The sequence below is a fragment of the Empidonax traillii genome, unplaced genomic scaffold, assembly GCF_003031625.1.
Source record: "Empidonax traillii isolate 1590-97213 ecotype Southwest subspecies unplaced genomic scaffold, ASM303162v1 scaffold133:size1091145, whole genome shotgun sequence".
Classification (NCBI taxonomy): domain Eukaryota; kingdom Metazoa; phylum Chordata; class Aves; order Passeriformes; family Tyrannidae; genus Empidonax; species Empidonax traillii.
This window is the reverse complement of record NW_020955326.1, coordinates 187,708-215,493: the sequence shown is the minus strand read 5'-3', so window position 1 is coordinate 215,493 and position 27,786 is coordinate 187,708. Positions and strand designations below refer to the sequence as shown.

The following is a 27,786-nucleotide window of genomic DNA, read 5'->3' as shown; positions in this document are numbered from 1 at the left end:
GGGGGGGGATATTAAAAAATTGCTCAGGAATACCAAAATAGTTTTTGCAGCTAATTTTTTGAAAAAAAAACCCAAACAAAACAAAACAACAAAACAAAATGAAAATAAAAAAAATCCCAAAAAAACCCCCAACAACAACAAACCAACAACCCATCCCCCAACTCAAAATTCTGACACTAGTATTTATCAGATATTTGTTTCATGTAGTTCCCTAATTGTAACTAAAAGACCCATCTTTTCAAACATTCTATTTTTGAAACTGAAGCAAGGAAACCAAGCAAGATTATAGGAAAATGCCAGTCCTGAAGACCAGATTAGTGGTATGCCATAGTATAAAAAATTCCATGGGGAGCAAAGAAATTGTTTTATTTTCCCTCTAGACATACTTAGCAGGGAAATTTAATCTTGGCCAATGAGAGAGTCAAGTGCAGGCAGCATTAATCTCTTTTTAAGTTACGTAAGGGAAAAGCTTCTATTTGTTTCAGGGCAGGATGCTCTTATACTGTTTCTATAGTCAATTCATAGGTATTCTGAGAAAGACAAACTTGCTCAAAGAGAGCACATCTAAAACAAAACAAAGCCTCCTTTGCTGTAAGGTGATTGATGTTTCTACTGATCTCATGTTTACTGGGTATATGTTAATTCTTTATATCAAAAACCCATCTTTTAGACTTGGTTCAGAAGTGTTGGCAAGATGAAAAATACTAGCATAGGCTTTTTTGACAGCTTAGTAACTGCTTAAGATTACTGAACAACCCCCCCACACACACACTTTCCCAGTCAATTATATAAGGCTATATGAGATGTTACATGGTGTAACCAGACATTACTTCAGACTGCACTTCACCCATCTTGACTAACCAGTTCTCCTTTAAAAGGGAAATGCAGAGAAAAATTTTTGAAACTTCAAACAACTGTTCTGTGGTTCTTCTAGCATTTTAACACTCCCTTCAAAAGTCAGGCCTCATTTTAAGATACCCCAGATTTCTGGTTTTTTTAGTCATCTTGTTTGTATTCATAGAATAATGCTAGTTCATCTTCCAAATGCAGAGAGGCTGTTCTGCCTTTGGTCTCCCAGTGTAGTGTTTTGGGCCCACTGATGGAAGATGCAAGAGCTCCTGCTTGGCTCTTCATAGTTTCACAGCATTTGTAGAAACACAGTCATGTAACCTTGAGATCAATAGTAGACCTGGCACCTGGCAGAGAGATTTTAAGGAATCTTAATTGCTCTTTTGAACGTGCCTCAAAACTTCATAACTAGACTGTCTCAGCAGAATCTTTGAAGAACTGCAGTTTTCAGATGTGGAAATGTTAGCTTTTTTTTTCCCACCCTGCTTCTGTAGTTTGTTTGTGAACCAGAGCACATCCACTTACTAGCTGGTTCCTATTACTAGCAGGAAATGGTCATTTTAAAACAGAAAGCATCAATTTACCTTATTTTTGACTGTTCCTTATTGTCTCTGAATTACATAGGTTCCATAGTGGAATGTCTTTCAAAGACAAAACTTCAGTGGTATGGAAATAAGAATGGACTGGCTGTTGCTCATCACCTGTGATTTTACAAAGTATCTTGAAATTATCATGCCTGAAAACAAGTTGAGTGTCATAAGAGCCAAGCTGATAGAAAGTGACAGAGAATAATAAATTATGTTTGCTATTTTTACCCTTTTTTTAGTACTGTTGCTTTTATCCATTTGAAACAAACATAGCTTTGTAAAGTACTTTCAGATACTTTGCTCAATACTACTGAATCCTTTTTATTAGTTCTGTAAATCTGATAAAAAATTACAAGGAAGCTCATGCTAGAAGAGGGCACCCAGATCGCTTTTTACCATACAAGGATTTTGCAAGACCAAGGTCAACTCAATAAAGTGGAAGCTGGAAGAAATATGCAAACTTTAAAACCAAAGTTGAAGACCCAATGTGAATACTTTTTAAGGAGCACCAAACATTTTCCATTGTCTAAACAGTCAAGTATTAGTTCAGGTGTAAGTTATTTGACTAAATTTAAGAGATGATCAAATTTCATGATCTGTCTTAAGTGGCAAGTCAGAGTAAACTACTGACTATGAAATCCTCTTAATGAAATTAAAGAATCTAAGTCAAACCTAAATATTTGAAGTTTTTATGCTTCAAAAATAAAACCCAAGGTGTTCATGTTCTTGGATATCAGAAACAAACACATGGAAATTCTTGTTTACTTCTAACAGTCTGCTGACACCTCTGTTTTGGCATTTGTACTCTTTCTCCACTTCCATTAAAGACATGGAGGAATATAAGCTTCTAATCACATACAGCTTTTACTTCACCACTTCTAGTAATAGGCTTTTCTCCTCCACCTTTGATTCCCATTTAAATTGACTTCTAAATCAAAATGTGATAAATCTATCACTGATGTAATTACTCTTTATCCAGTATTACAGCTGTGAATGGGTGAGTGACAGCTATAGGCTGTATTTTCCTTGAAGTAATTTCAGTGTAACTTAAGGGGATATTTGAGAAGGTATGTTAAGAATATTCTTTAATTTTTTACATAGTAGAAAAATTTTATGTGCCTCTTGGCCTGCTGCCCAAAATCTCAGTTGAGGAAGAAAAGACTCTATACATTGCACATTCATTAGATTCAGAGGGAGTAGCCATCCCAATATTTAACTTCCATGCCAAGCAATAAAGCTAGAAAAACCTTTCAAGATGGCCATACTTTTATATTAGGGATTTAGTTCTGTTCCCTAGATTAAAATAATTTAAAGTAGTAAAACCTATTTTGAATTCACAGTTGAAGTTCTATTTAAAGTTATACTGAGAAATAATTTTTCCCAAGGTTTTTAATTCAAACTTTTTTTTTTTTTTTTAAGCTATGTCCAGCAGTCATAAACTTGGGAAGGAATTAAAAAAAGTTAAATCAGCACAGCATTGCTATTTGAGGGCTTGCCTCCATTTTTCCTCAAGCAATCTGAAATACCCAGCTTGATCTCAGAAGCAGAACTGAGAAGGCCCATTCTTGGAAAACACATTTCTTCATTATTTGATGAAATCATGATATCCAAAGCAAAATATACATGTCTTGGTTTTTAATTTTGAAAGACACGGACATCTTTTATATTAAGCAGCAATGGAGCTAACCCACAAAGCATAAATTGCCACTTTCAATTTCTTGATTTTTTACCTCTTCTTCACATTTAATGTTGCTCAGTACTGGACAAAACAGATCCACAGAAACATGGCTTGGAAGAGCAAAACCTTATTGGATTATTACTTTATTTCAGAATGAACCAAAACAACATACATATATGGCTGCACGTGCTAGCTTTATTCCTTCAGAAAGTGTAAAAAAGTTCTCAAATGGGAGACTGCCTCATACTTACCAAACATTACCTTCTTCGGTGAGGAAATTTCATGTTAGCCATCAGATATGGCAAAAGAGAACACTTTTAGATGATGTGTAAGTTTCAATACCTCTTTTGCTATCTGTACTCTGGAAATACACATTCATTATGTGTTAAAGTGTCTAGTTCAATTCTATTTCTTTTATTCTATTTTTTTCTTACTGTAGAAGGATAAAGCTTTTGGGGGTTTATTATATTTCTGAAGCAGTTAAAAGAAAAATCTACCTCCTAGTCTTCTGCACAAAAGTATGGACCAGGAGAGTAACTGTTTTAGTTCTCAGCTGTTTTTATTATAACCAACTAGCTGCAGCTCTCAACTGCACCAATAAGCACAAAAAGGTGAAAGCAAACTCTTACTTGTAAATCAAGTAACAAAAGGACAAACAAGGAAACAAAATGACAGCATGGCAATACTGCTGAATAAAAAAGCAAACTTATAGAATCAGAATTTAACATCAAAATTAGACAAGAGACATGAGAACACTGCAAAAAGAAAGAAACCCACACAGAAAAGTTTAGGATATTTTATATTTAAAGTGAAGACAGCCTAACGGAACCAAATTTCATTGCTTATAAAAGAAAAAATACTTTCAGAGGTATTTTCAAGATTCAGATTTAAGCCTCAGTAAGAACAGTGTCTTTGAAAAGACCGAACCTGGTAGTCAATAAAATTTATGGCAACATATATTTTTTAGAAGGTATTTTATTGCTAACAAAGACAATATTGTTGCTCCCATTCCCTGATGTCTCATTTTAAAGATAAAGCTTTTTCTTCAGCACTTTTAAAGACCTGTAAATACAGCAATGTAAAAAATTAAAACAAAAATAAAAATAGAAAGAAAAATTATGACAATAAATTAAGAAAATGTGAGGAGAAGAAAAGCCCAACCTATCAAGCAGAAAATGCATTAGAAGCAACAGAAAATTTAGGCAGTAGAATTGAAGTATCATTTTATGTTCTCTTGCCAAGAGAACTTTGGGGCTTTTGCACATGAAATAAAATAGCAGCAAAGAAAAAGAATAAGTGCATTTGTGTCCCACTGGAACATTTTCTTATTAGCCAAAACAGTAGTACTCATCAGAATCAATTTTGGGATGTTTGTGAAGAGGTTGTGGGTCCTCTGTAACAGAAGAATCACTGAACTTGTCTATATCCGAAGGAGTTTGGTGACCAGGGACATCATCCACTAAGGTGTCCAAATAACTCCCCACTGATATTCCATCCAGTCCATCACTACAGTCTTGTAAACTGTTACAGCTGTCATGCAGGGATGTCTCCTGACTTTCCAGCAAGCTGCACAGGCTGCCACTCAAACTACTGCCCCTGCTGGCGATGGCCTTCTCTTCAATCATCCACTTGATTGATTCAATACTTTCATTGATGATGAGGAGCTGGCGCATAAGTTTCACATCAGTGGCTCGAAGATTAACCTATAATGCAAAAGGGATTAAAAAAATTACTCTTTTTCTTCCAAATCAAACCAAATAGCAGGCTGGAGGCAAGGAATGGATTAAAAGAAAACACATTAAAAATCCAGCTTTCAAATCTACAACAAACATATTTAAATAACTAGTTAAAAAAAAAAAAAAGGTATTGGTATACTAATGTTTTCAATGAAGGTCAAATGGGAACTTAATCAGGCTACCTAAGCAGTCCATTAATGGGAATACTAGTCAATGACAATATTTATACACAATCTGGTACAATACTATTTAGATGAGAAACACAGCTGCTGTGACAACTCTTGGGGATAGCATTTCACTAATCAGAAAAGAAAGACAGCAAACCATTTCTATTTGCAATGACTCTAAGCTACAGGCACCCAAGCATTCACCTGAAGTTACCCTTGCTATGGCTACTCGCAACCTAAAATTTTCAGATGTGCATCATTTGGAAAAAAGCTTGTAGAGATTTAACTTTTACTCATACTACTCCTGAGTGGATGTTACTATCTGCCATATAAATGTCTGAGTGTTAAGACACTGAACTTAGAAAAAATGTAAATTTCAGTTATTTTAACCTATATCTGATGAAGATGATGAGTTCACAGTCAAAAGAGCAACAATTTGCAGCAAATAACTAAATAAAAAATGGACATTAAGTACCAAGTCCTACTTTCCCACTTAGTTGTGGTGGTCAGTGCATACACACAGAAGTTTTAATTGCAATGGCCAGTGGAATATTGCATTGTTGCATTTCACAGACATACTTGAGTTAATTGACTTAATGTTTTCCTTAACATGCTTTACAAGCCATTTCGGAAGCCACTTCAGATGACAAATAAAGGTGAGGCCTAAGGGTTGTATTTGTTGCTGCTTTCTCTTAATCTGAAATACCACAAGTATTGGCAAAAAAAAAAAATGAGAACCTTTGAATGTCTTCACTCACACAAGAAAGAAAGGAAAACACAAGATCTGGTATATCAGACAGTAGATATTTTATGCTATTCTCCATGTCCCCAGTTGTTATACAGAAAAATAGTACCTGTATTGTTCAGACACAATGGACTGGAATGGAATCTGTATTCTCAGGAAGCAGAGACTGTATCTTTTGCTGAGAGTAAAATCTAAACATGGTTCTTTCCATACTCAAATGCCATCTTCTCAGTACTCTAATTACATTAACCTGGTACAGTTGTTCAAGAAGTTATTTTAATGTATTTCTATTTTCCTAGATTCTGCAAAAGATTGTACTGGCTCTAGCTGGGATGATTCCTAGCAGCCCATGTGGGGCTGTGCTCCGTATCTGTGACTAACTCAGTGTTGGTAGCACACCAGTGTTTCAGCTGTTGTCAAGCAATGATTTCACAGTACCAAGACCCTTTCTGGTTTTCACTCTGAACCCTCAGGGAGTAGGTTGGGACTGAGAAAGATGTTTGGAGGGGACTGAGATGGTGGGACATAGTGCATAACAGACTTTACATCACTTGTTTTTATTTATTTATTTATTTATTTATTTATTTATTTCACTTTTTAAACTGTCTTCATTACTACCTATGAATTTTTCTTACTTTTGTTCTTCCAGTTCTCTCCCCCTATCCCACCGGAAGAGGAGAGGGAAGTGAGTGAGAAGCTGGTGGGCGTCTAGTCAGCTGGTGGGTGGTCAGGGTCAACCCAATGCAAAGATATTCAAGCTTTGCCAGTGAGTGCCCCTGGTGGTGCAGTGGTTAGGCCGCGGCGCTGTCAACGCCGAGACCCGGGTTCGATTCCCGGTTAGGACACTCCCCGGGCAGATGGAGCTCGCTAGCCCTGGAAGGCAATCCATCTACGCCCTGAGGACCTCGCTGCCACCGTCCAAGCTCGCTTGGCCCCGGCAGGTGAACCTCAGGATTAAAGGGTGGGCTCAGTTCCGCGCACACTGTGTCTCACCTAAAAAAAAAAATCCAGTGCGCAGGCTGGAAGGTGTAAAGACCTTCCCCGGTTCTTCATTCGCAAAGACTGGCCATTACTTACTTACAAGCTTTGCCAGTAACAGACCTCTTAAGTAACTGTCATGTGTATTCCCAGTTTCCTTCCCCAGTCACCAAAATGACTTCTGAATTATTCTCAATCCAATATCCCAGGATTTAACACAGCTAACCTGGTACTGTGCAAAATAGCTTTACCATGCACAGTTTTAACAATACTGTCCATCTATCATTGTTTCAGATGTAAGGTTATGAAAACAGATTGACCATTTTGTTGCTCTTCTGCAAAAGCCAGTTCCTCTAGTCCCACTTATAAATCATTAGAAACCATTTGCTCAGCAACTAGGCTGTCATGAAAGCAGTAAATTACCCAACTTCTCCAATGCAACTACAGACTTCAGCAACTTTCTGAATATAAGCAAGCTCAGAGACAAGTTTCCCAAAAGGCTGATTACAAACTCTTCAACAGAATTAGCACCAACATGACTCTCTCTAATGCAGCAGCCCAGTTTAGATCTCAAGACCCCATGTATTTGAGATTCAGTTCACTTGAAATATAATTTTTTGCTCTAAATACACCCACAGGTTTAGCCTTTTTGTGGAACAGCCTTACTAGAAGCAATATTTTGCATTCCTGATTACTCTCCTCCTCCTAGCTACCATGTTGTCCCAGGTCTCCTGTATCAAGAATGTACTTTTCCTAAAGCAAACATTAAAAAGTAGTCCAACAAGTATCCTCTTTGATTAATACGGCTTACTTCATCATCTCCTTGGTAACAAAAAGATGTTAAAATGACATTTTTTTCCCCTTATCACTTTAGCCCAGACAACATCACATTAGTTTTTACTCACTTATGTAGCTGTAACCAATTTAAACTGTTGGAGTAAACAAATCAGTTCAAGATGGTTCAGCTAAAGGTACTAAACACAATAAAATCTCACCATGTTTGACAGTTCCTTTTGTTATGCACCATAACAGGTGCATTTCATGAATACTCTAAACAGAGTGTGCCAGAGCTAATACAGGCATTTCAGAACAGTTTCTACAGCTGCTCTTTGACTTAAAGGTAGAGCACAGCACCACCATAGGGAAGGTGTTTATTAGCATAGATCAGTCCTCAGCAAAAACTTGTGGTGTACATAGGAAACGAGTCATGATAAGAAAGCAGGAAAAAAAAATTCTTGATACAACCTAACTTTTGCATATTTTTGCTTAATTTGTATAATTACATCAGTGCAGATCCACAGGAAGGATCATAAATGTTTAATATTAACAGCTAGTCATAGTAAGAGAAAATAATGAACTTAAAGTGACACCACCTTTCAAGTAACGCAGTCTGGTAGCACAGGTGGAAAGATTAGCAATCAGAACCAGATCTTTAGTCTGGAAGGGATAGCTGTTCTAAGCATCTGTCTGTGCCTCCCTCTCATAAAGTTTGTTCTATTAAAATATTTCTTCCTTACACAACTAGGCTTCCTTTTGTTCTTCCATAATAATATGTACGACACTGTCTTAATATATCAAGACAATTTATGGGCAAACAAATGAGATTTTGTGTACATATATATGTACGGACATATACAAATGTTCATGCTATTTTTATAAATACAGTGTTTTTCACAAAGGACTTAACAAGGTTATTGCTTTTAGAATAAAACTCTTCATGACCAGTGTTGGTAACAAAGACAGTTATTGCTTCCTGGCCTTTACCCAAAGTAGTGCATTAGCTGTCCCTACACTAGTCACTTAGCTTTTGGATCAAAGTTGCACTTGCCCTCAGAATATGGGCAAAATAGACTCGTGTTTTCCTGCTGCGTGTTCTGTAGGCATAACTTCCAGTCTGGTGCAAACATAGTGGGGCCCCTTTCCTTCCAAAAATGACAAAGCTAAAAATTCTGCTCAATAAACCCTTTTAATATCTGAAAGCTGTTTGAAACTCTAGTTTCTTCTGCAGATTACTTTCTTTTAAATTTCTGAGCTCACATGCTGCTGCTGCTTCTGACTACAGAAAGCCTGCAGGGATATTAGTGTCAATGATAAAATGTCCTCTGAGGAAAAGATACTCCTACGTTTATTTAAACTATTTTAGTTTCTTTTTTTTCCTCAACACTTTTATGTTGTGTTCTGTAAAGAGCCCCCTTGAGTGAGCCTAAATAATGAGGTTATTTCCTTCAAGACAAGTCTTTTAGCCAGATCACAGTGAAATAAGTCCCTACAAGACACAAAATCCTGTACTTACAAGTTAATGGATTCAGGGAGGTATTTAAGTCACTCCTAACAGAAGCTCTGTTCCACAAAGGATCTCGAGCAGGACTCAAATGTGGATCTGGTGTTGGCTACTATGGAATCTGTGTTCTACAGCAGTATGAGTTTGGGCACATATTGGGCACGATAAATGGAAGTTGGATGGAAATAGCAGTAAAGTACTGCACTTCATGGAAAGTCACTCAGAGGTTCAGCATGTGAGAAGTCTTACAGAAGATAATGAATATGTGAAGAGGGTTAGATGAAACAGGCACTGAAGCCAATTCTATCTGTTGTTAAACAATGCCAAACCCATCTCTATAACACCTTTTACAAACAGCACTTCTAACCAGGAGAACCTTTCCATTCCAAGTAGGTGTCTCTGACCACTACAGTTCAGGAATATTAATGCTACTGTTTCCTTTTTCTAGGATGTGTCAGTTGCTCCTTTCCACTTTCCTATTCAATTTCCTCTACTTCCTGTATTATTCAGGATGAACAGTTTGTCAGCTATCCCTACCTCCCCTTTCTTCTTTTAAAGGCAGATTACCTCAGTTTTCCATGGAATAATGACTTCTGTTAATTAATTTGATATGTAATTAAAAAAAAACAAACTAAAAATTAATGTCCAAGTAATACTTTGGTTTGCATTCTGCAATGTCCCTTTCTTCAAAAAAGCTAGTCTTATTCCACTTTTTACTGGTGTTACTTTTGCTATTGCAAACACTGAATAACAATTTTTAAAGAAAATCAATTCACAAAGAGAAAGTTGAGAGTGTGGAAAATAAACAGTGCTTAACAATATTGAATTATTCAAGTCTTATCAAGATAAAAATATAATAAGGGTCAAAAACTCAACAGTTAAACCTCATCAGCCAATTCTGTGAGAGAGTAGACATAACAAGCTAAATAGACCACAAGCAACCTATCCAACATCCAAAATTCAGAATATGTAAATGCAAGCATTATTTAATGGGAGTCACCAAGTTAACATATTTACAACAAGGACAAGTGTGGTGACACCCACAGAGGCTTTGTTTATTAAACAACCACCACAAAGCAAGAAGCATGCCACTTAAAGGTCAGCAATCTCAAAATGGTACTATCACAGCTTCTTGATGCCACTGAGTAAAAGAGAACCTCTTTTTCCAGGTAACATGCTTAAATAAAATCAACCCACAAATAACAGATAATGTCTGCTCCTTTAACACACAAGATGATTAATAGGCTGTGCAGGAGCTACATTCTACTTTAATTAGTATATATGCATCTGCGTGTCTTTAAACCTCTTCCTTGCTTCTAAATTGTCTCACTGATTTAAAATGTTTGCACTGGTTTCTCCAAGTAAGGATGTTGCTTTAGGCAATGGTATTTCAGGATCAAGATGAAAAAATCAGAATGCCTAGGCTGACTTCTGAATTTGAACACAGTCTTCAGCATCTCCTTTAAAAAAAAAAAAAAGGGAGATTTTTTTTTTTTTTTACAGACTATGAGAACACAAGTTTACTATCCTTAACTGGAAGGGATCATATCTGCACAGGTCCAGGAACTGTAAATGCTTTTGGGAATGCTTCACATCCACTTTATAGCAAACCCACTGCCATAATTCAAGCTAACCCAAGCAACCTGACTGACACTATATGTGAGCTCTCTCAAACAACAGAGATATTGACCAAAGTCTGGCAGAGATAAGACTGTCAGTGAATCGAGGCAGGTGCTGCAGCATTCATCATCAGGCCAGATGTCTCTGACTGAGATTCACCTTACACCGATTTAGGTAAATTAAATTTTGGTTAACAGTTATATATGTAGATCAACAGCTTTTTGTGCACCTGGTTTCTTTCATCATGGTCTTGTTTCATAATGTACTGTTGTAACATTTTCCCATTTATTTATTCCTGTTTTTTAGGCTTGTGGTAAGCTTCAGACAATGAGGGAGCACATACAAAAGCTATGTGTTTATGCAAAAGCTAAATTTATGTGATCCATTGATTTGTAGTTGCAGTTTGCTGATCTACTTTATTTCTGCAAAGTGGGCAAGTTACACTGACCTTTCTCAGCTGACCTTTCCATAATGAGTCACAATAAAAATATGTGGCAGGCTACAGAAGCAGTCTTAATCACTTGAATTTTGACTTTTGCAAAAGAGATTGTTTATACTATTGTTTCTCTTGAAGACTCCAACACTGTTAAAACCCTCACAGTAGTTTTTTAGGCAGCATTCATTACAATCACTCAGAAAGTGAGCAGTCATTCAGTTTTCTGTCATTTGGTTTTCTGTCTGCACCCTTTGCTACTCTGGTACTTTAAACAGAAGCTCTAGCCTAGCCATCATCCTGTTTGAAGGTGCTGCAGTTCAGTACAATCCTTCACCAAATGCTTAAGATAAATATTTCTGCAGGTCCTTCTGTAAAATTTGGCAGCCACATAACATAGCTTTGGGCAGAGTGATTTTTAACCAGGAAGGAGAGACCTTGTGATTCTCCATAAGCCAAAAAAAGGATTCTCCTTCTGAAAGCAGAGCTTACCAGCTGATTAGCTAAAGCAAGGAAGCGAGCAGTCAAGTCTGAGTATACACCAGAATAATCAGGAGGCAGAGCAAATTCACAAGAGAGCTAGGCAAATCACTGAGAGTAAATAACTTAATTAACAGGTTCAAAGGACATTTCTTGCAAATAAATGACCAAAGTATCATGCTAGTATGGTTATCATACAATACAGGAAATTACAGTATTGGTGATTTACATTTCTCTTACAGCATGTATTTTAATATTTTATTTTTATGCATAGTAATTGATTCCTCTCAGACTTGACAGGAAAATACATACCACCAAGTTGTGCAATTTTTTAATTGCATTACTTAAATGTGTGGGTAGCCTGCCATTTGCATTAATACCTTTGATAGTAAAATACCAATGATTCAGATGAGTCATTTGTTCAGTAGGGTAAAATTCTTTTTATTTTCAACATCATATAATTTGAGGCATCTTCTAGCCTTAATGTAATAAAAAAATCTCAGGGGGTAAACTATCTTGTTGTTTGTTCTAGTTTCTTGGTTATTTTTTTATTTTACTGTAAAAAGGAAGAAACAATTTAAACATCTCTTAAGTAGATATGCTATACACCACAGAGTAAGAAGCAGGAAAAAAATAAAGGTTAATCAATTAAGTCCCTATTTCATGACCTCTTGTCCAAAAAAAAAAAAAAATCTTTAAATACAGACGTACCACAGAATTCAGATAGAGAAACATCCAGCCTCATAAGGATGAATGAATATAAAAGGAAGATCCTGATTCTTTTAAAGCTTTGTTGAATTAACATGAAAGACAGCAGTGAGGAAATGTAAGGGTTTGAGAAGAGCAAAAACTTCTAATGCCACAGGAAGGTTTTACTAGACGTTTCCAAATATCTCATAAAAGCACCATCTGACCTTAGAAATGTATCTATGACGAAGGTGAAAACTTCCAGAACAATCCATAATATGGACCCACATATGTTTACAGACAAGATAATACCACTGCAAATGTTCAGGTCAATATGAAGCGGTAACATTTGGCTGTTGGTGTCAGAAAGTGTTACAGCAGATGGACGATCACAGCATCATTAAGTGTTCTGGACACCAGCCACAATACAGCACTGTATGTGTCATCCCACCAACATGAGACAGCTCCAGGGCTCAGTACCTTATCTAATTTCTTTCATTTCATTGAATTTCACTCTCTGTCTTATTTATGTTTGTCTTGACCAAAAAACACTCTTAAAAACACAGTGCAAGAAATGGGTAAAATATCTGCTCATTTGGTTAATAAACACTCCAGTCCTTTTTAAGTCCTTTTTAATACTGGTACTGTACAAGTATGCTCAAAAGCACATAACTAAAGTAAAAGTGAAAGAAGATAACAGGTTTTCCTTACAGGTTTGAAAGTTTGAAAATATTCTAAAAAATAAAAAAAACCCAAACCAAACAAAATAAAACAAAAAAACCCAAACAAAACCAACAAAAAATCAAACCACCCAACTTACTTCATTAAGTCACAACTGAGACATGACAATATTAATGCTGGTAACAAATCTGAAGGTTCCTGAAATTCAAGTCTGCTTCCACAGTACCACTGGAAAGACACACATGATTTTAAAAAGAAAATAAATAAATAAATAAAAAATCATTGTCTGAATCTCCCCAGAAGCCAAAATGGAATTCTGTTTGAAATAATTTTGTGTTCCTAGAGATAGGGTAGATACTATTAAAAGCATATTTTTAATCTACCAACCAAGAGTTGAGTAAAGGCCCCTCCTATTTACTTAAGGTTTATCTGTATAAGAATAGAAAAGAACTTCAAGACAGACTTGTAATTATAAGTGATCACATGTGCTCTTAGAACTGCTTTAGCAGTATTAGAAAGTGATATGCTGATCACTGGCATTTTTTCCTATTAAAACATTATGAGCACTAAATTTACCTACTAATTGTTTCAAAACTTATTGCATAAAAATGAGTCAACATCTTATAAAATAAGGTTTTTTGGTTTTGGTTTTTTTTTCCTTTAAGTTTAATTTGCGCAGTATTTGAAGCTACATGTCTTTCAAATCCAGACTTTTTTTCTTTAAATGTACAACTTTATCCACATCTTCCTACTGATGTAATCACCATAATCACCATCCTCCTAAAATACAGTTCCTACACAGTCTTTATGCCTATCTGAAAGTACTAGCAAATTTTTGGGCTTTCAGATAAAATGAAGTTGAATATTTTGAGTCTTTCAAACAAAAACACCCTTTTAAACTTCCAGATATCTAAAAAAAGTTAACTTCTTTTGTGTTCTCCCATCCACTAAGAATGTATCAAACAGCTAGTAGATAAGCTGTTTGATATGGGATCTACGGGTTAAAAATCTAGAAGTAAACAAGAGTTTAGAACCATCACTAGCAAGCTGAAATTGGCCAGCACAACTAGTAAAGCAGGTTGTTGAAAGTTGAATTACCTGCAGCTTTTGAGCCCTTATGGATCAAAAAACCATGTACCCCATTGTTTCCTCCAGAACACACTGCAGTAATTTGTTCTGCAGGTCACAAGGTACAATTATCCAGGTAGAACAGTGAAAGTATATATTAACACTTAAACAAAGACAAATGCTTCCAGGGAAGGATATGAGAAGGTAGCAACAGTAATCAGTTATGAACTATAAACTTCAAGGCAAAATCAGGCACTTTAGGTACCAGTCTTTCCATATTATTTGAACCCTCCTCTGATCAATAACTATCATTCACACCATAGAGTGCAGTCCTCAGCTTCTCCTGCAGAACTCAAACTCATGTCATATTGCCCTTTTTTAAATTTAAACCTGTTCTTAATGAAGATTTCTACATAGAATAGTACCGGGACAGTGTAAAGTGATTCTAGTTCAGCAAAGAATATTAATCAACACAGTTACCAGAGGTATGAATAAAGTGTGAAGGAATCAAGGTCATTAGTTTTATTTCCCATTTCTCTTCCTACTGAGAAAATACTAGCTACTAAGCTAGTTGGGGAGCAGAAATAAGGTGCAAGACTTGAAACACATTGCTAGAAAAAGACAAATATGGCCTTTACAAATAATCAAGGGCAACCTGGGAAATGAGAGAACTAGACAAGGAAAACTGGGACACAACAGGTTTGGATTAGAGAAGTTCAGCTGCATTTGAAAAGGGCTGGTTAAGACTCTTCTGAAATAATTTTGTCAACTGAGTACAAATTATTGTAAATGAAACAGAGAAACAGCAAAAGCTTAAACATCATATTGTTGTTTTGGCTGTGTTTCTTTTGTCTGAAATGGGAGGACTGATGCTCTGCACTGGTGAATGCATAAACAGCTTTATAAATTGATCGTCACAGAGGGCTACCTTGTTTGGCTATGGGGAAAACAGCAACCATGCTTCCACTCCAGTGCTCCAGTCACAGCAACTAGTGCTAGATGCTAGCAAAGTAGGATGTAAATTCCATAGGCATTTGAAAAAACTTATGGTTGCTTTGCCATGCCAGTGGCACTGCTCTTATCTCGAGAAGAGGCTTTCTCCTCTGGTGTTGTAGGATTTACAGTTCCTGCAAACCCTGTAACACTAGGACCCTGCCACGGGCCACAACTGGAAACCAAAATATTTCAGTGTATGGCACAATTCTCCCAAGACATCTGGACAGACCATTAACAGTCACAGTAGCTGAAGTGGCCCTGTGAAGGCAAAATGCACTTGAAGTCATAGAACAGGAGAAGACCTCAAAAAATTATCATTTGGGTTTCATATTTGCTCCTCTCATAGGTGTATAGTTTTGAGAAGACTAGAAAAATAGTCTAAAGTTGGAGTTTACAATGATTGACTTCTCAAAGTTGTCATGATTTTGGGCAGACCCATGCTGTGGAAAGGACTGTTCAGTACCAAAACCGACATAAAACCACTACATTACCACTGTTTTATCATGCTCACTGGTGGACAACTTCAGGCTTTCAGTGTGGCTGGAACAGGCCTTCTCTGGGCACTCTTAAAAATGCACGTTAATCTCATTTCAGGAAGGATGCTAGATATTCAGAATCACAGCACCACAGAATACTTGGAGTTGTAAAGGATCTCTGAAGAATCTTCTAATCCAACCTTACTGCTACAGCAGGTTGTACAGGATTATGTCAAGGTGGGTTTTGAAAACTTCCAGAAAGGTAAGACTCCACAATCTCTCTGGGCAACCTGTTCCAGTGCTCAGTCACCCTCAGAGTAAAAAATCTTATTTTCATATTCAGATAGAACCCACTGTGTTTCAGTTTGTGCCTGTCGTCCCTTGTTCTGTCGTAAATTAAAAAGTCTTTTCAGCAAACACTTAATATTGAGTCATGTCCAATGTCTGCTATGTCTCATAAGCATGTATCCAAGTTAACAAAAGCAGTGAAACCATTTGAAATACAACATTTCTTTAAACCAGTGGAAATCCTGCAGGAAGAAAAAAAAAATAGAAAAATGCAAAGCAATAAGGCTTTTCTATTTTTGTTTCTCACTTGGGGTAAAAACTTGTAAGCTTGGAAACACTCAACACAATTTTTGCACTATAATTCTTGGATGTGTGTTTCCTTCTGTACCTAGAGAGAAGTAAGTTTCATGGCCAAAGCAGAATGCAGTGAAATGACTCTCCTGGAAGCATTTTAGTCATGAATGCAGCAAACAAAATTACAAATTAAGCCAGTCAAGTGTTTATAAGTGTTTATAAAATCTGAAACTCCCAGTAGTTAAACAGCAATTTACTATCGCTTTACAATCACTAAATGTTTTCACTTCACCTAGCACTGCACCCAGAAGGGCCATACAATACTTGGAGTTTATTTTACAGCACAGCAAATGAAACACTTCGATAACTTCTCTAGAAGTTTAGCTAGTTTGTGTTTTCTGTTAATTAACAAATGTGCCATACCATTCCCTTGATAAAAGTTTTAAGAAAGGCTAGGTTGGTGGGGAAGGATGAGGATTGAATTGATGAAACTAGGGTTGCACAGGTGTGCCACTAAGCTTTTCTCCATGTTTATGGAAGCTCTAGGAGAGATTGCATACCCTAACAAAGCAGAGTAGCTAATTTTACCTCCTGACTTATATGTACTCCCTAGTGTATTCTCCTTATATTCTGCTATGGAGGGAGGGAAGCCTCCTTTGGAGCTGCTTTAGGAGCGGAATCCTCAGACACATTTTATTACACATGCTAATCCACAGGTACAAATTAGAGGGACTCACCATTGGAACACAGTACAGGTTACCTCTGAAATAACTGACCATCCCAATATGCTTCTATATTTGAAAAACCTTGAGCTGTGTTGTTTATACCTTTCACAGCTGTAAGATAAGGTGGCTTACAGACCCTCTGGGTGTATTTTGGTCACTTGTTTTGGTCAGCCTCCAGGTTAGGGTTGGTTATCATGAACACGGATAAAAACTTTTAATCAGAAGCCTCATTTACAAGAGTAAAAGCTCCATAACAAAGGCTACAATTTTGTCTTCACAACACAAAAGTTTCCCTTTTATTATGAGATTGTCCATAGTTTTACAATCAGAGCTCTTCATCTTTACAAACAGTAATCAGAGAACCATCTTTTGGAACGGCTTACATGTAAGAAGTCTAACTTCCATGTTTATAAATATAGGCGAAAACCCATCATAGAAATTGCACTCAATTTAACTGAATTCCAACTGTTTTTCAACAGCTCAGACCCTCTGGCTTTTACTCCTGTAACTTCATCCTCATTTGTTCCAGATTCAAGTATCCAGCCTCTCTTCCAGGACATGGACAGAAATGAAACACATAGGAAATAAACATGTCCACTGTGGAAAGTTTACTAGGTTTTGGCCTTGAAGGCAGAGGACAGATAAATAATTTTGTAACCTTTAAAACATGAATTGAAAATGTATTCTCTTTCTTTAAGTATTTACTTTTAGGAAAAAGAAAATATTGAAGAGTAGAAATGCACTTGTTGGCCATCAGCTCTGCTCAGTATAGGTATTTAGGACTGTACATTTCAAGTTTTACCAGCTCACACACAAAAGGTACTTTGAAATTATTTTTAGCCATAAGTATTCACATAAAAGATAGCACTTACACAAAATTACCATGATCAAAGGACTGGGACATTGTTCCTATGAGGAAAGACTACAGGTTCTTTTCTCCCCAGAGAACAGAAGTCTTGGGGATGGGGATATCTCATCACAGTATTCTAGTGCTACCAAGAGAACCGGGAGAGGTTTCATTTTAATACATGATAAATTTTTTCCAGTGACCACAACCAACCTCCCCACATATGTGGTGGAGTCCCTCTTGCTGGAGGTTTTCCAGCTGCAATTGGACAGGGTGCTCAGTAGTCTCACCCAGACTCTGTGTCCTATGAAAGGTGAAATCAGATGATTTTTGGGGTTCCTTCACAAAATGGCCCTTCCATCCTAGGCTATTCTATGAAAACCGTGCTGTTCTGCTGATTTCATCAGAAAGTTTATTTGCTAAAAGATACCATAAACTGTAAAGCTCTGTGCAGAAAGGCTTTAGTATTCACGTCTTTTCATTACAAATTGTCAGCAACCAGACTTTAAAAAGCAACTTCAGTGATTCTTCTATTCTTGAAAAAGTAATCAGGAATGAATCACTAAATTATAATATATATTCTTTGAAATAAAGGGTGGCAGAAATCTCACAGTTTTGGGCAGTCTTGGGCAGTCTAACTAGAAATCTTGATCGAAGTATCCCCAACACTGCTGTAAGAATCCATACATGAGACAGCTGCATGCGTACCAAAGCATCTCACACTGATGTTGCCAAGTAAGGTATCAGCAATGTTTCACACTCTGGGCCGTACAGCAGCTAATGTAAGCACATATTTGTCTTTACTTCCTGGGGACTCAAACCCTTCAGCATCTGCTATAGTTGAATAAGAACTTCCATAAGCACCAAATGCAATATGGAGACGCTCCACAATTCAAATCCTTCCACCAGGCACTGGGGGAGATTTGACAGTCAAAATACATGTTTAAATATGCATTCATTGAAATAATCTTGCTCAGCTCATCATTCCAGAGACGATCTGAAAAGGGGGAAAACCTGGCAAAGTTCTGGCACTACCTTTAGGTTGCAATTTTTTCCTTCTAAATTTGACCATTTTCCCTAAGGATCAATCTGCAAATGTCTTTTAGCATGAGTATCTTGGTATCGTTACCCACTTTGCATTATATGTAAAAAATTACAAACTCCTTTACTACATCATGCGAGTTGGAGGGTATGGAGAGAACTTGCCAGCAAGATCCAGGATTACCACCTTTTTCAGTGAACTTCAGGAGGACCTGGGGAAATAAGTTAATTTCTGTTTCTGTGTGTCTTTCTAGGAGCCTCACTGAATAACTGCTCACCAATAAATGAAGGTTAATCAAACTGTCCTACACAGGCTTGAGGCTTAGCCACTAGTAATTTTATATTTAAGATTTTATCTTCAGTCAAGATTTTAAGAAAAAATTCGAATTAATTTAACAGAAACCTAGCATCTGATACACCGTTTTGCATTGCTGACTAGGCAAAGTGAACCAGATCTTGGCTTCAGTTAAGACAACTGATGTTATCATACAAAACAGTGAAAGTAGCAGCCTGTACCTACAGCAAGTGATAAAGAGATGTTTCAAGTCACAGTTGTTGACTTTTTTTCTTTAAAGAAACTAATAAACGTAGACCACCCCCAACTGCGGATCTAATAAATCTGAAGTGCTGTTCAAATTCTTTAGAGCTGGTAGAACAGAGTGACAATAGCTTTTCCCTCCAACTTGCTTCTTCATTGACATGCTAAGGATATGTGAAAAGAACAAAACAAAACAAAACCAAACCACCAAAAAATGCAAGAAAACAAAGCAAACCAAAACCAACACAAAACCCCAAGCAGGACTGGCACCATAATGATTGTATTTGCCTTAATTCTGGTCAGGAAAAGATGCTTTTACTTCTCTTTCATTTTGTCAGGGATCGGTGACAATTAGCCTTTAAAAAGTAGTAACAGAACTAGGAAAAAAAAGAGGGAGTCAACTCAACTAATGAGAAAGCATAGGAATACGCCTCTACCTCATATAGGTTTAGCCTAAATCTGGCATGCTCCATTCCTTGAAAATAGAATTGTCTCAATTTCTTTATCCTTTACTGTAAAAACTGCTGCACTCAGTATATCCAGACTGACTTTCAGACTCATTAACAGTATTTGATCCTCAACAGTGTTCACCAGAAGGAATCTCATTTAAAAGTCCCAGCACTGCCATCAACCCCTCTCTTCCAAGCCACAGTGTATCTTTTCTGCCTGATATATTTTTATGCAAAATATTTTTTTATTTATTGCGTATAATGTAGACTACACTTTTTAACTTTTTAGCTTGCAAAAAAGGCATTAAAATTTGATTTTGGAAACTTTTGAATTAAAGTTAAAAAACCAAAAAACTCTTTCTTCAAGTGTTAAGGAAAATCTCCCTTTGAGTAACTAACCCCAGAACTTGTGAAGAAGAATTGAGGCTTTTGAAGAGTGTCATTTCAGGCTGCAGAATAAGCCTCACTGATTATTTACTGCAATGCATAGCTGCTGAAGTTGTACGTGTTGAATGGTGACCTCAGGAGCATGGTACACTAGAAAAAGGGTTGAAGCTATAAAGGGTTATTATTAATTCCCCCATGGTACATTCCACCTAAAATACCACAGGAAAAAAGAGCTTAACAGTAACACTGTGACAAATTTCATACTGAATCAAGGGCACATCAGCTATCAGGAGCTTTAATTCCACTCTAGGCTGACCGGAGCACAGTGCTTTGACCTGCACTGACAATCACATCTTGCTACTCCAGTAACCTTATGGCCTTATAACTCAAAGGTTTTCAGGATCCACCCCAGTCTCCATTGTGGCCTTGCTGGGGAAAGTGGAGGATAAGGAAAGGGAAGTAAGGCCAAGCAGATCTGTATTTCTAGAAAGATACTCTGTGGTGCTTTATGTGTGATTCCAATGACTATCAGCAAAATCAGGCTTGAGGGAAAAAGAACCATTTGCTGTGAACTGCAAAAGGATCTGAAGGGGCAATTGCAAGCCTCAAGACCTTTAACAAGGAGATGTACAGTTGCCACATCCCTCCTCCCACCACCGATCTGTCAGGTACTGTAATTCACAGTCAAAACCAGGATTTCCAAGTCAAATATTGTCAATTTTTTCATATTTGACTAGAAAAGAAGAGACTGAATAACCTTGTTTTGTATACGCTTACCAAAAGTTTGCCTCAAGTCTGAAAAAAGCAAGCCAAAAAAAGCATAGATAGGTCTATCCAAAATTCAGTGAGTGGGCTGCAGAATTTGGCAAATTCTGCATAATCAGAATCATAGTATAATCAGAAAAAAACAGCTTAATGGACGACACTTGGTTTTCTAAACCTCTCGTCATTTCCATTTTTTGCATTTTTTTACTACTGCAGCAACTATAAACTACTTTTCTACATGTAAAAGGCATCTTAGGCCTGCAGCAAAGCCAAAGAATAATAAATAAGAGGTCTTAAATAAGAAGATTTGACTGATGTGCAGTAAAAGAGAAAAAAAGCATAGAAAGGAACCACAATTTTTACTGGTATTGTTCTTAAATTGATCAAATCTGTACAATGTCACAAAGAAAATTGCAGAGGGGAAAGTGACAGATTAAGATGATTAAAAAACATTTAGGATAGAGAAAAACAGTGAAAATGCTAGAGGCTAGAGACAAATCCCAGGAAGGTAGTCCACTTCCATGCTCTGGATTACAGAACACAGCTAAGAGCATGAAAAAATATAGACAGGGTAGTAATATTTCACAAGTAGTCATGTTATTGGTGGTTTAATGGGCATACACAGAACAGAAGTCAAATGGGAAGAGGTGAGTAACTGAATTCTCCTTGCTTAGCAAGAGCAATGAGTTCAGATGTGAAAGTCAGTCAGTCACTGAAGTGACAAAGAACAGCAGAGGTCAAGAGTTTTGAGACTAAACATGTTCACACTTAGGGCAGGAAGGAAAAAGAGGGAAAGTGGGTGGCAGGAGGAAGAAGAGGCAAATTGAAGGCTGTGACATGAAACTTGTAAGTAGGAAGTAGGTGAAGAGACCAACTTGAAAGGAAAGGGTGACAAGGGCAACTCAATCGCATCCCCCTCCCTTAACAGGCCTAATTGTCATGATATGTCTAGACAGTCATGCCAAGAGCCCTGGCTACCTTATTTGCTTCCTTTGCAGTCTGACATCCCATACATTATAAGCTACCTGCAGGTCATTCTACAATCATTGTAGAAGCTTAAAATTAAAAAAAAATAAACATGAGATATGCTGACAGTGTGTTACTCAATGTTAAACTGAAATTCTCAGTGATCATTAAACTAACACCATAGAATCACAGAATTAGATTTGAAGGGATATTAGATTTCATCTAGTTCCAATCTCCCTGCCATGGGCAGGGACACCTTCCAAAAGACAGGTTGCTGAAAGCTCTGTCCAACCTGGCCTTGAACACTGCCATGGATGGAGCACTCTCAATTTTTCTGGGCAATCTATTCCAGATCCCCACTACACTCTGAATAAAGAACTCCTTCCTAATACCTAATCTGAATCTCTCCTCTTTTATTTTAAATCCATTCCCCCTTGTCCCATCAGTACATGCCCTTGTAAACATTCCCTCTCCAGCTTTCTTCTTGGCCCTGTTTAGATACTGAAAGGTGGCTAAAAGGTCTCCAATACATTGATACCTTGATTTGTGTGGATCTCTTAAATAACCTGAAGCCCTACAATAGCAAGTGTGATTTATAAATTACCCCTCAAGATTAACATTACCATCTTGACTATTAACTCTCAAAATATCCATTCTCTTCCCCTTTTTGCCTAGTGTGCTTATTCTTTAAAAACACTTATGAACCCACACACCTTTTACTCTTATCTATCTATATTTGATGTTGCACAGGGACTGAAGGTATGGCATTACACTTGTTCACACAGTATGAGATTGATTTGTTCGCTGTAAATGGCTGAGTTCTAAGAATCTTGCATAAAGTTATCTCAACACATTGCCAGAAAAATCCTCATCCCAATATGATCAAATTTCATCCTGTGTTCAAATAAGCTTAGTGGCAGGAGCTATGGAACGAACCACTACTGAAAAGCGTCTTTGAGGACCTCACATAACAATTATTCCCTAATAAAAATGGAAGATAACTATGGCTGCACATATGAGGTACCCTGCATTGGTAAGATCATATCTGTGAGTGTTCACTAGGGGCTCACTTGCAAAGAGCATTCTTTTTGTCTTAAAAAATTAAGTCAGATATGGCATCATCAAAAAATAAATTTATTGAGATGGTGGCTTACAAAGGAGGAAAAGCGCCAGCATTAAGATAGTAAACAAGTTAAAAGTTCCAAAGTACATCTTAGTCCCATCACAGACCACTGGCAAAAAAGGAGAAATCATTCCACCAAATTATAAATAGTTGTTTGTTCAAGAGTTAGTGTGCATCATCTGTAGCCTGTTTGGAACTTATTAAATCTCTGAAGTCCAGAAATCAAGTCCCTGAATTTCAGGCCAAATTTCCAGCCCAAAAATATCCCGTGCCTCTTTAGGTATTAGTCATCAGCAGGAAACAGGTGCGATGCAGAAAATGCACTTACAAAGGTGAGAGAATAGTGCATTATTTCGTTTATCGGTACTCCAGCTTTCAGTACTTCTAACGAGCTGACAGAGGAACACAAGCCAACAGCGAGTCACTTGTGAACTGCCACGCTGCGAGGGAGAGCTGGCAAGTTCCTCATTGTACGCCACTCCGCCGAGCAGCCTCCTGCCCTCCCGGCACCGCAGCCCCCGCTGCCGCCGGCCCGGCCGGGGGATGGATGCGGGTCGGCGGCAGCTCCCGGGGCCGGCAGCAGCTCCTCTCGCTGCGGGCCGGGGGGAGCGCAGCGCCGTCCCCATCGCGGCCGCCCCGCGGGTGCCGCCGAGCGGGAGGCGGCGATGCGGGAGGGCTGCGGCCGGCGCCCGGTTACTTACCATCTCCTGCCTCAGGAGCTGAAGTTTTGCCTCCAGACGGGCCAGCGCAGCGGCGCGGCGGTGCCGAGGGCCGGGGGCCGCAGCGGGCCGGGCCGGGAGCTCCTCCCCGCGCAGGGGCCGCGCCAGGCTCTCGGGCACTTTGCGCCCCAGCTTCTGCTCGACGTCCCGGAGGTCGGGCGGCTCCATGTCTCGCCCGGCACGGGCCTGCGGAGGCGGCGGCAGCGCCGGCTCTACCCGCGTCCGCCCGGCCGCTGCCGGCGCGCGGAGGCGCCGAGTTCCACGGCGGCCTCGCCGCGCGGGGGACCCGCCGCGGGCTCGGGCATCTCCCGGGCGCACCAGCCCCTGCCACCCCCTCCCCGGCTCTGCTCTGCTCTGCCGCCGCGGGGAACGGCGACGGTGGGAAACGGACCGCGAGGCACCCCGACAGCCGCCGGCCCGGGCAGCGAGACCAGAGTCATCGCGTCCCGCCCGGCTGCAACTTTAAAGCCGCGGGCAGGTGGAAGAGGCGCGGCGCGGCCCTCCCACCGCCGTGCCCGGGCAGGACGCGCGGCCGCGGGGCGCCCCCGCACGGCGGGGACTGCGCTCGGGAGCTGCCTGTGCCCTCGGCGGAGAGAGAGGAGAGACGGCGGAGACGAGAGAAAGAAGGGAAAAAAAAAAAAAAAAAAAAAAAAAAAAAAAAAAAGAGAGAGAAAAAAAAAAGGGGGGGAGGGGGAGAGAGAGAGAGAAGAGAGGAAAATAAAGGAAAGGAGAAAATGAAGGAAAAGAGGGGAAAAAACCAAACCAAAACAAAAACCCAAGAGAAAATTAACTGGTCTCCAATCCTAACAGGGCTAGAAGCATAAGTACAGTGCAAATGACACTCGTCAAACAGGTTTTATTTCAGGCAAGCTTATTCCTCCCCAAAACTCACGTTGTTTTTATTATTTTTGTAATCCTCGTCCTCTGTAAAAGGCAAAGTTTGCGACCGGAGCCTGTGGCTGTGATAGCAAGGCACATGTTGGCCGTGTAGATAGCAGTGCTGCATGTGTCCTGTAATCAGGTCCTTGTCCCATGGTGCTGCTGCGTACACCTGTCACAGCACTGAAAAACCTTTTAGGAGCAAAGGTGCAAACAGCTACATCCGTGGAGCTACAGCAGATGCCTGTCGAGGCTGAGAGGGTGAGGCCACCAACCCTGGGTGCCAGGTCCTGTATAGCATCTACAATCACAAAAAGTAGTGTTGTGAGCATGGGAAAACAAAATGTTGTTACAGCAAACTGGATGGTCTCTGCAAAATGATCTCATCAGTACTTTAAAATCTAAGATTTATTGATCAGAGAACTTTGCAAGGGTTTAGTACAGTCAAGAAATAAATCCACAAATGTATCTGATAATCTTAGAAGTGCAGTGATTTTAGACCAGGACCCTTATTGGGTCACTATAATCATCTGGAAGTCCTTTGTGTCAGAAAAGTCCAAAGACATTTTTTTCTCTTATATTTACCAATAAGGTTTAGTTCAGATGACAAAAACCCCGTCAATATTTTTTTAGGAAAGAAAGACAAAGCAGCCACACACACAAAATCATAATCTTCCTTCTTAGTGTCACGACTACCAAATATGTCCTACAATTATATGGATATTTAAAGACCAGTTTCTATATAGTCTCAAATTAATACTGTTTATGCCATTCTGTAGATTAGTAAGAAACCCACTGAAGTTCTTCCTCTATTAGCTATGGATGCCTTGATAAGTAAAAGCCCCAGTTTATATCACTGTTGTTGGTAGGACATTGAATTATAAAAGGACAATTCTTTATTAGACAAGAAGTACTAAAAAAGTCATGATTCAACTATATTCAAACTTTATTTTTGAACATATTTTTTAAAAAATATGAAAAATTAATATTATTTTTCAAAAATATTTCAGGTAACCTGAATTATCAAAGTTTTAGAAATGAAACTATAAGAAGAAATAGTCCAAAGTTTTATGCTAGTTTAAAAAAAAAAAAAAGTTCATAGCAATAAAAAGTTCCCCAAATCCTACTGTAAATAACCAAAAATAATGGAAAGAAACCCTTTCTGTTATTCTATATAAGCAACATTCAGAAAGTAAACAACATAATGTACCCTATGTGTTCATGAATTTATGCTTTACAGTCTGGTGACCTGATTCTTACCTCACTGGCCTTACATCAGTGTAACAGCAAGTCCATGGGTATACTCTTGAATTGCAAAGATAAAGATATTCCTATTTATGGTCACCTTGCTAAATCTTCAGTGTTGTCAATTTGCTAAATTAATAAGTATTTCAAGGAAACAGGTTTATTTTTAAAGAAACAAAATCAATAAACAGTAAGCAAATCTCATTTTTATCTGTGGTTCAGCTCCTCTACCTTAATTTTAGAATCATAAAATCTCTTAAGTTGGAAGGTGCCCACAAGGATCATCTAGTTCAACTCCCTGCTCCTTGCAGGATTACATAAAACTAAAACATCTGACAGAGTGTCACCCAGACAACGCTTGGCCACTGACAAGCTTGGCACTGTGATCACTTCTATGGAGGGCCTGTTCCAGTGACCAACCTCTCTCTTGACAAAGAACACTTTCCTGATGTTCGACATGAATTTCCCCTGATGAATCTTCACTCTGTTTCCTCGTGTCCTTTTGCATAGGAAAAAACAGATCGTCCTCCATGAGGAAGCTGAAATGTCTGGTAAGGACAACTCTCAACCTTCTCGTCTCCAAGGTGAACAAAGAGTGACCTCAGCTGCTCTCGTATGCCGTGTCCTCGAGGCCTGTCACCACCTTGGTCACTCTAATAGTCTGATACACTGTAATAGTCTGATGTCCTTCTTTTACTGAGGGGCCCAGAAATGCTCACAGGACTTGAGATGGGCTCCACCAGCACACTGTAGGGTGGGACAATCACCTCGTTCTACCAGCTGAAAACGCTGTGCTTGAGGCACCACAGGATACGTCTGGCTCTTTTCGCCACCAGGACACATTGTTGACTCATATCCAACTTGCTATCTACCCAAACCAAGAAATCTCTTTCTTTGACGCTTCTCTCCAGTCTCTCCATCAATTATGTATAGGAAGGATTACTCTGTCCCAGGTGGAGAATCTGGCACTTAGTCTTGTCAAATTTCATGCACTGGGTGATCACTCAGTTCTCTACTTTATCCTCATCTCTCCGTAAGACCTCTCTACTCTTGAGGGATTTCATAGTTCCTCCTATTGTAGTATAACTGGCAAACAGTGTACATTAGATTCCTGCATCCAGGTAATTTATAAAACTACTGAAGAGCACTGGCCCTAAAATTGAACTCTGGGGAACCCACTGGTGACTGGCTGCTAGCCTGATATGACCTCATTGACTGACTCATCAGCTAATGGCTCACCCAACATGTTATGAACTTGACTAGCTGTGTGCTGGACATTTCGTCCACAAGGACACTGTGAGAGACCATATCAAAAGCTTTGTTTAAATTGAAGAGCCCACATCTATTGTCTTTCCTTGGAAAAGTAGATGGGTGACTTTGTCCTAAAAGGAAACTAGTGTAGTGAAGCAGGACTTTTGCCTTAAGAACCAGTGCTGGCTGTGGCCAATGACTGTATTGTATCTCGAGTGTTTTTCACTAACTACCAGAAAAATTTTACAAGTCACTGAAGTGAAACTGACAGGCTTGTAATTACCAGAGTCTCCCCGCCTACAGTTCTTGAAAACTGGGAGATCATTTACTGTGCTTTCAGTTTACTGGGACCTCTCTATACTCATAAGACTGTTGAAAAATAGTGGAGAGAGGTTCTGCAATGACATTGGACAGCTTTTTCACTATACTGGCATGGTCATAGTGGTTGTCATAAAGTTATGTGAATCCAGCTGAGGTAGCAAGCCCCCAGAAAATTCCGAGTCAGCTGGGAGTTTATAATTTCTCTAATTACAGTCTTCCAAAACCAAGCTCAGAACTCAATGGTGTTAAAGAAAGAGGAAAAAAAAGGCATTAAATGCTTCTGCCTTGTGTACATCTTGTTTTTGAGGTGATGACCTAATCAAATAATGGACCAATATTATCTCTTCTTTTTCAGTTTACATATTTAACAAAAGAGCCCCTTTTGCTGTCCTTCACAGTGCTATTGAGTTTGAACCTTAATTGAGTTTTGGCCCCATGAATTTGTTCTCTACAGTGTGAAAAGTATCTCTGTAGTCCTTCTATGTT

At 38.6% G+C, this 27,786-nt stretch overlaps 1 protein-coding gene and 1 long non-coding RNA gene across 2 annotated transcripts; both read right to left on the bottom strand.

Annotated features, from left to right (window-relative positions):
• Nucleotides 1–141: 141 nt before the first annotated feature.
• Nucleotides 142–3,304, bottom strand: LOC114057443. Its single transcript, XR_003571223.1, has 3 exons — nucleotides 3,167–3,304; nucleotides 1,434–1,550; nucleotides 142–1,196 (listed from the first exon to the last, which is right to left on the bottom strand). It is a non-coding gene; the product is annotated as an uncharacterized LOC114057443 (long non-coding RNA).
• A 596-nt stretch (nucleotides 3,305–3,900) lies between these two features.
• Nucleotides 3,901–23,919, bottom strand: LURAP1L (leucine rich adaptor protein 1 like). Its single transcript, XM_027883740.1, has 2 exons — nucleotides 23,587–23,919; nucleotides 3,901–4,817 (listed from the first exon to the last, which is right to left on the bottom strand). Exons 1-2 carry the CDS (start codon nucleotides 23,770–23,772, stop codon nucleotides 4,443–4,445), a joined length of 561 nt encoding a protein of 186 aa, XP_027739541.1. The 5' UTR covers nucleotides 23,773–23,919; the 3' UTR covers nucleotides 3,901–4,442.
• Nucleotides 23,920–27,786: the final 3,867 nt, after the last annotated feature.

Excerpts from the sequence above, each read along its gene's own strand:
- LURAP1L (XM_027883740.1), bottom strand. The coding sequence starts at position 23,772 with ATGGAGCCGCCCGACCTCCGGGACGTCGAGCAGAAGCTGGGGCGCAAA. Across the intron at positions 4,818-23,586 it reads AGCTCCTGAGGCAGGAGATG|GTTAATCTTCGAGCCACTGA; the intron begins GTAAGTAACCGG and ends TTTGCATTATAG.